Source organism: Lampris incognitus, chromosome 7, assembly GCF_029633865.1.
Source record: "Lampris incognitus isolate fLamInc1 chromosome 7, fLamInc1.hap2, whole genome shotgun sequence".
Lineage (NCBI taxonomy): Eukaryota > Metazoa > Chordata > Actinopteri > Lampriformes > Lampridae > Lampris > Lampris incognitus.
The window spans coordinates 18,263,963-18,272,325 of record NC_079217.1 but is presented as its reverse complement, the minus strand read 5'-3'; the positions used below and the strand labels follow the sequence as shown (position 1 = coordinate 18,272,325).

The 8,363-nt window shown below is 43.0% G+C and overlaps 1 protein-coding gene across 1 annotated transcript; it reads right to left on the bottom strand.

Annotated features, from left to right (window-relative positions):
* Nucleotides 1-629: 629 nt before the first annotated feature.
* Nucleotides 630-1,625, bottom strand: LOC130115183 (trace amine-associated receptor 1-like). Its single transcript, XM_056282802.1, has 2 exons — nucleotides 1,337-1,625; nucleotides 630-1,264 (listed from the first exon to the last, which is right to left on the bottom strand). Exons 1-2 carry the CDS (start codon nucleotides 1,623-1,625, stop codon nucleotides 630-632), a joined length of 924 nt encoding a protein of 307 aa, XP_056138777.1.
* Nucleotides 1,626-8,363: the final 6,738 nt, after the last annotated feature.

Here is an 8,363-nt window from a genome sequence, read left to right as displayed (position 1 = left end):
CCTGCTCTGGTGAAAAAAGTCAACACTCAAATACCCAACATCTTTAGCCAGCTGATGACTGAAAATGTATCATGTTTGTTCAGAATTAATTTACCATACAAAAAACATTGTAATGAATAAGGTTACTCGGTTTCAATCGTACATACGTTTAATGAGTTCTTGAGAACTGGAGTGACCAGTAAAAACACAGTCAAAATCCTTGTTTAATTACAAGAAGTGTTTTTGGTAATTGAGTGTTGCATGATTGATATTGTGAAAGCCTTTTTATGAGCAGAAGTCAGTGTAAAAACAGTGCAGCCATGGTTAATAAATCATTGAGGCTTAACTGGGAGGATATTCACTGTAATTCGTTGTGCTCAAATTAAAATAAAACAACCACAGGCTCATTTATTTACCATGAATTATCTACTTTTCTCTGTGTCTGTTCTTGACAACAGAGCACCCTGTTAATGTATGTTTACGCAGCACATTATATGGTGATTTATTTTGTTTTACATTATGTCTGCAAAACAAATGCACCCTTATAAATTAAACTGAATTGTTAATACCTTACTTTATCGGACAATTATCAGTTATCGAGATTTAAAGCTATTATACAACATGCTCAATATTTTTCATTACCAGTTAATTCATTCTGTGAACAGTTTCATATCTGAAGCGTCAGTTCTTAAAATTTTACCTGATATAATGATTCGAAATGCCTTTCTGAACCAACTGTAAAAGAATGCATAGATCAGTGGGTTCACAGTAGAATTCAGGTAGCCCACCCACACAAGTATTTCAAACAGTTCAGCTGGAGTGGAGTAACTGATCACAGGGTCAATAATGTTACAGATGAAAAACGGGGCCCAAAACGAAAGAAACGCCCCCATGATGATAGCGAGCGTTTTGGTGGCTTTTCTCTGGGACTTATCAGTAATGCTTAAAGAGTTTGCATAGCTCATGTTCTGTTTACTATGAACTTGTCTCTGTGCCACAAGGAAGATCTTCAGGTAGACGGTGAGCATTATAACTCCCGGGACGTAAAAGGAGAGAACCGACGAGACCGCACTGGAAACTCCACTCTGAAATAAAACACATCCTCCTTCACATACGACGTGATTATAGTAGAGCTCCTCAATTCCCAAAATATTGAGCTCGAGAAATATCATTCCGAATCCCACCATGGCGGACACACTCCAGCTGACCACGATCATGATGATCACAGCATGAACAGTTACTTTACTTGTGTACAGTAATGGATGACAAACTGCATAATAGCGATCAACAGATATAAACGACAGATTGAGAATTGAGGCCGTGCATAACAACACATCGGAACTGGTGTATATTTTACAGAAAACATCCCCAAAATACCAGCAGGTCTCCACACAACGAATCATACTGGGGAACATGACCACTGCCCCTAAAAACAGGTCTGATGCAGCCAGAGAGAGGAGAAGGTAGTTGGTTGGACTGTGGAGCTGCTTGAAATAGGCGATTGATATAATGACCAGAAGGTTGCCAGACACTGTTAGCAGCACGGTGGTCCCCAGGATTACGTAGAGAGTGATTTGAATGGACAGGGGATAAACTGTCCTCAGACATGAACCATTCCTTGACTCATAACAGAGCTCTGCCTCCATCTGCCTGGCAAGAGAGGGGAATTACTGGTCTGCTAGAAACCGAATCAAATCCACAAAAGCAGAGAGGATAAAAAATGTTATGCTTCAGATAGAAATCATGTCAGAATAATATCACCTCAACTATATAACACAAAATATTTTTGTACATTATCAGATCTTTGTCGTTTGCTAATAGGATGGACATGTCACTATAATTTACAATTTACAATTTACCATTTTCCTCAATCTCGAGGTCCTATGTATGTCATTATCTGAATAACAGGGAAACTGCATCCATTTCCTCAGTTTGATAAAAGAAACATGTTGTCCCAATATTTCATTCCAGTTTTAGCCTATATGTACTGTATAAAATAATTGAAATGTACAGTCTGTGGAAAAAGCAAACATATTACACACTTTGTGTGAGATGAAACCCATATTGAGCATCACATAATCTAAATTATTTTTGAAAGATGATTTGAAACAATTCTCATGATTTTTTTTTAATGCCAGAATGTCAAAAACAAACAACTATAAGTTGCATGCTATCGGATCAGCTCTGACAGGAGACTAGGCTGGCTATTGAAACCTGACTATTGCTCCTTTAGGAGACCAAATAGATAAATAAAATATATATATATCTCAAGATGGGAACAGTTAAATACTGAGTGTCGTCTAAACTTTCAGATGATTTATGACACTGTTGAATTTGTTGAGAATTAAAAGCAAACTAATTTACAAACTGAAATGTTTTGGCTTAGCAGACGATGTAAAATTCTGTGGAAATTCCAGTGATATTCTAAGTGACAGTGAATTCATAGTCGATGCCAACATGACAGTTTCACCACTGCATGATACTGACAGAATACAAATACTTAATTTTTACTAAAAAGACAGAATAGTTAAATCACTATACACTTGCTCCTATGGCATTGGCTGTACCCCCCCCAAAAAAAAACAAGGGGAAAAAAAAACAATCTTCATACAGTACCAAACATATAATGATATAGCTTGAATTTTCCTTGACATACATGAGCCTTAAGGCACAATTCCTTGAAATTTCTTATATGAGAATTAATCCGCCCCAAGCAAAATAGACTTACCCTACAGAGCCAGATGAACAGATCACCAGTGGCTTCCAGCAGAATGGGATTTATAGGTGGTGTCTAGCATAAAACTGTGTTTGATCTGGCTAGTACACCCTGGGGCATTGTTGGTTGTACTGCAAGACCAAAATATATCCTGGTCCTGTGACCAGGTACAATAACAGAGCCTCAGGGACTGAGGTTTGATTATAATCTCAAAAGACGATGTACTGCACCTATTTACTCTGTTGTGCCACTTATCAGTTAATTAAACTTTCTTCGTCCAGCTATTTTGCATTGTAATATAACTACTGATAATTCAAAAGAGAAACGTAGATACAGTGGCAACTTAATGTTTAAGCAATCCTTCAAGGGTGCACTAAGTGACAGGTAGATAAGAATAAAGTCATCAAGTCTTTCCGATAGACCGTTTATGCCTGGCTTGCATGTTGTAATGCTGGCATTGTGAGTTAAATACAGGCTAGGTGAAGGTTAGGTAAAATAATGGTAAAAGCACATATACATTCATATATATATTTAATCTCCCTCTCACCCTTTTTTGGGTGGTGTGTGTCTTCCTCAAGCTCGGGTCCTCTACCAGAGACCCGGGAGTTTGAGGGTTCTGCGCAGTATCTTAGCTGTTCCTAGGTCGGCACTCTTCTGGACAGACCTCAGATGTTGTTCCTGGAATCTGCTGGAGCCAGTCTCCCAGTTTGAGGGTCACAACCTGTGCTCCTAGTACAACTGTTACTATTTACTATTACTATTACTATTGCTATATACTATATGTGTGTGTGTGTATATATATATATATATATATATATATATATATATATATATATATATATATATATATATATATATATATACTGTACTATATACTATATATGCTATATACTATTTATTACTAATATTACCATTATTATTACTGTGGATTTAACTCTTTACCCTTGCGGAAGTGCTGAGGGAGGCATTGGACTTTGACCAGCCAGTCTACATGTGTTTTGTGGACTTGGAGAAGGCTTACGACCATGTACCCTTGGACACTCTGTGTGGGGATACTGTGTCCGCATTCTCGGCACAAAGTCAAACATGTTTTCAGTGGGTGTCAGACTCCGCCAAGGTTGTCCCTTGTCTCCGATTCTGTTTGTGATATTCATGGACAGGATCTTAAGGCACAGTCAAGGCGAGGAGTGTGTCCGTTTTGGGAACTTCAGAATTGCATCTCTGCTCTTCGCAGATGGTGTGGTTTTTTTGGGTTCATTAGAACGCGACATCCAGCGCACACTGGGGCGGTTTGCAGCTGAGTGTGAAATGGCTGGGATGAGAGTCAGCACCTCCAAGTCTGAGGCCATAGTTGTTGTCTTCCAGAAAATTGTGGCTTGCTCCCTCCGGGTTGGGGATGAGTTGTTGCCTCAAGTGAAGGAGTTCAAATATCTTGGGGTCTTGTTCATGAGTGAGGGTAGGATAGAGCGGGATATTGACAGCTGATTGGCGCAACATCAGCAGTAATGCAGACATTGTACCAGACTGTTGTGGTGAAGAGAGAGCTGAGCCAGAAGGCAAAGCTCTTAATTTACCAGTCAATCTTCGTTCCAACCCTCACCTATGGTCATGCGCTTTGGGTAGTGACCGAAAGGTGAGATCACGGATACAAGCGGCTGAAATGAGTTTCCTCCATAGGGTGTCTGGGCTCAGCCTTAGAGGTAGGGTGAGGAGCTTGGACATCCGGAGGGAGCTAGAGCCATTGCTCCTTTGCGTCGAAAGGAGCCAGTTCAGGTGGTTCAGGCATCTGATTAGGATGCCTCCTGGGCGCCTTCCTTTTGAGGTTTTCTGTGCATGTCCAACTGGGAGGAGACCCAGGGGTAGACCTAGAACTCGCTGGAGGGACTACATTTCCAATCTGGCCTTGGGAATCCCTTGGGATCCCCCATGAGGAGCTGGAGGGCGTTGCTGGGGCGAGGGACGTCTGGAGTGCCCTACTTAGTTTACTGCCACCATGACCCGACCCCAGATTCCACCTTCTACTTCAGATCTAGTTCTTCCCTCAGCCCTTGGTATTCTCTAGCTTCTCATGCACTTTCTTCCTGACATTGCCATCCCTCAGGATTGCTACATTGATCACTACTGCTCTCTGCTGTTTCTTGTCGACCACCACAATGTCTGGGTTAGCCAGCACCTGCTTGTCAGTCTGGAACTTGAAGTCCCACAGGATCTTAGCGCTGTAGTTCTCAACCATCTCTGGTGGTGTCTCCCATTGGACTTGAGGACTTCCAGTCTGTATTCAGTACAGATGTTCCTGTACATTGTCCCAGCCACTTGGTTATGCCTTTCAGTGTACGCTTTCCCAGCTAGCATTTTAAACTCTGCTATTAAGTGCTTGACTGTCTCAGGGGCATCTTTGCACCGCCTGCATGTTTGGTCTTGTCTGCTGTGGTGAACCACTACCTCAACCAATCTGGTTCTGAGTGCTTCTTCTTGTGCTGCTGTGATCACAGCCTCTGTACTGTCCTTCAGTCCAACATTTTTTTTTAGCCACTCGTAGAATTTATCAATATCAGCTACATCTTCTACCTGTCGATGGTACATCCCATGGAGGGGCTTGATCTTCCACAATACCTCCCCTTCTTCTTCCTCCGCACTCTCTGTCTTCTACTGCCTGAAGTACTCACTCAGCAGTTCATCCTGGGGGGGGGGGGGCTCTTTCTGATGTACTCATAGATATTCCTTGTTTCATCCTGGATAGTGGCCTTGACACTCACTAACCCTCGGCCCCCATCTTTTCACTTATCATACAGTCTCAGGCTGCTGGATTTCAGGTGGGACCTTCCGTGTATTGTGAGGAGTTTCCGTGCCCTGCTATCTGTGGCCTTTATTTCCTCCTTTGGCCAGCTTATTATTCCAGCTGGGTATCTGATGACTTGTAGGGCATATATGTGTTGATGGCTTAGAGCTTATTCTTCCCATTGAGTTGGCTCCTCAGGACCTGCCTCACTCTCTGGAGGTATTTTGGCTGTAGCTGACCTCCTTGCTGCCTCCTCGTGGTTTCCACTTTTCTGTGGAATACCCAGGTACGCCTAACTGTCCTGTATGTCTGTTATACTGCCATCTGGTAATTCAACTCCTTCAGTGCTCACTACCTTTCCTCTTTTCGTCACCATTTGACTGCACTTGTCCGGTCCGAATGACATCCGATGTTGTCGCTGTAGATCCTGGTGAGGTGGATCACTGAGTCAATGTCTCACTCATTCTTAGCCTACAGCTTGATGTCATCAATGTACAGGAGGTGGCTGATGGTAACTCGACTTCTGAACCCACATCCATATCTACTCTTTGTGATGATCTGATTGAGGGGGTTCAGGCATATGCAGAACAGCAGCAGGGTCAGTGCATCATCTTGGTATATGCCAAATTTGATGGTTACTTATGTGATTGTCTTTGAGTTGGCCTCTAGTGTTGTTTTCCACTGCCACATTGAGCTCTTGATGAAGACTATTAATGTCCTGTTGGCTTTGTATAGTGCTAAGCACTCTCCAGCCAGGCCATCACAGGGCCCACACACACACACACACACACACACACACACACACACACACACACACACATTCACACCTAGGGACAATTTAGTATGGCCAATTCACTTGACCTGCATGTCTTTGGGCTGTGGGAGGAAACTGGAGCACCCGGATATATATATATATATATATATATATATATATATATATATATATATATATATATATATATATATATATATATATATACACTCACCGGCCACTTTATTAGGCACACCTGTCCAACTGCTCGTTAATGCAAATTTCTAATCAGCCAATCACATGGCAGCAACTCAATGCATTTAGGCATGTAGACATGGTCAAGACGATCTGCTGCAGTTCAAACCGAGCATCAGAATGGGGAAGAAAGGTGATTTAAGTGACTTTGAACGTGGCATGGTTGTTGGTGCCAGACGGGCTGGTCTGAGTGTTTCAGAAACTGCTGATCTACTGGGATTTTCACGCACAACCATCTCTAGGGTTTACAGAGAATGGTCCGAAAAAGAGAAAATATCCAGTGAGCGGCAGTTCTGTGGGCGAAAATGCCTTGTTGATGCCAGAGGTCAGAGGAGAATGGCCAGACTGGTTCGAGCTGATAGAAAGGCAACAGTAACTCAAATAACCACTCATTACAACCGAGGTATGCAGAAGAGCATCTCTGAACACACAACATGTCGAACCTTGAGGCAGATGGGCTACAGCAGCAGAAGACCACACCGGGTGCCACTCCTGTCAGCTAAGAACAGGAAACTCAGGCTAGAATTCGCACAGGCTCACCAAAATTGGACAATAGAAGATTGGAAAAACGTTGCCTGGTCTGATGAGTCTCGATTTCTGCTGCGACATTCGGATGGTAGGGTCAGAATTTGGCGTCAACAACATGAAAGCATGGATCCATCCTGCCTTGTATCAACGGTTCAGGCTGGTGGTGGTGGTGTAATGGTGTGGGGGATATTTTCTTGGCACACTTTGGGCCCCTTAGTACCAATTGAGTATCGTGTCAACGCCACAGCCTACCTGAGTATTGTTGCTGACCATGTCCATCCCTTTATGACCACAGTGTTCCCATCTTCTGATGGCTACTTCCAGCAGGATAACGCGCCATGTCATAAAGCTCGAATCATCTCAGACTGGTTTCTTGAACATGACAATGAGTTCACTGTACTCAAATGGCCTCCACAGTCACCAGATCTCAATCCAATAGAGCACCTTTGGGATGTGGTGGACCGAGAGATTCGCATCATTGGAGTGCAGCCGACAAATCTGCAGCAACTGCGTGATGCTATCATGTTAATATGGACCAAACTCTCTGAGGAATGTTTCCAGTACCTTGTTGAATCTATGCCACGAAGGATTAAGGCAGTTCTGAAGGCAAAAGGGGGTCCAACCCGGTACTAGCAAGGTGTACCTAATAAAGTGGCCAGTGAGTGTATATACATACATACATACATACATACATACATACATACATACATACATACATACATACATACATACATACACACACACCCACACACCCACACACACATGCTTTTTAGACAAAAGTATTGGGACACCTGGCCATTACACCTACAGGAGCTTTTATGACATCCCATTCTAAATCCATAGGCATTAATATGGAGTTAGTCCCCCCTTTGCAGCTATAACAGCTTCCACTCTTCTGGGAAGGCTTTTCACAACATTTTGGAGTGTGTCTGCGGGAATTATTGCCCCTTCATCCAGAAGAGCATTTGTGAGATCAGGCACTGATGTTGGATGAGAAGACCTGGCTTGCAATCTCCATTCTAGTTCATCCCAAAGGTGTTCGATGGGGTTGAGGTCAGGGCTCTGTGTGGGCCAGTCAAGTTCTTCCACACCAAACTCACCCAACCATGTCTTAATGGACCTTTCTTTATGCACTGGGGGGCACAGTCATGCCAGAACAGAAAAATGACCTCCCCAAACTGTTCCCACAAAGTTGGAAGCATAGAATCATCCAAAATGTCTTGGTATGGTGAAGCATTAAGATTTCCCTTCCCTGGAACTAAGGGGCCTAGCCCAACCCCTGAAAAACAACCCCATACCATTATCCCTCCTCCACCAAACCTTACAGTTGGCACAGTGCAGTCAGGTAGGTAACG

Bases quoted from the DNA above. Each gene is read 5' to 3' on its own strand.
- LOC130115183 (XM_056282802.1), bottom strand. From the start codon at position 1,625: ATGGAGGCAGAGCTCTGTTATGAGTCAAGGAATGGTTCATGTCTGAGG. The intron at 1,265-1,336 runs GTAAAATATACA...TTATATCTGTTG, and splicing joins GTATTTTGGGGATGTTTTCT to ATCGCTATTATGCAGTTTGT.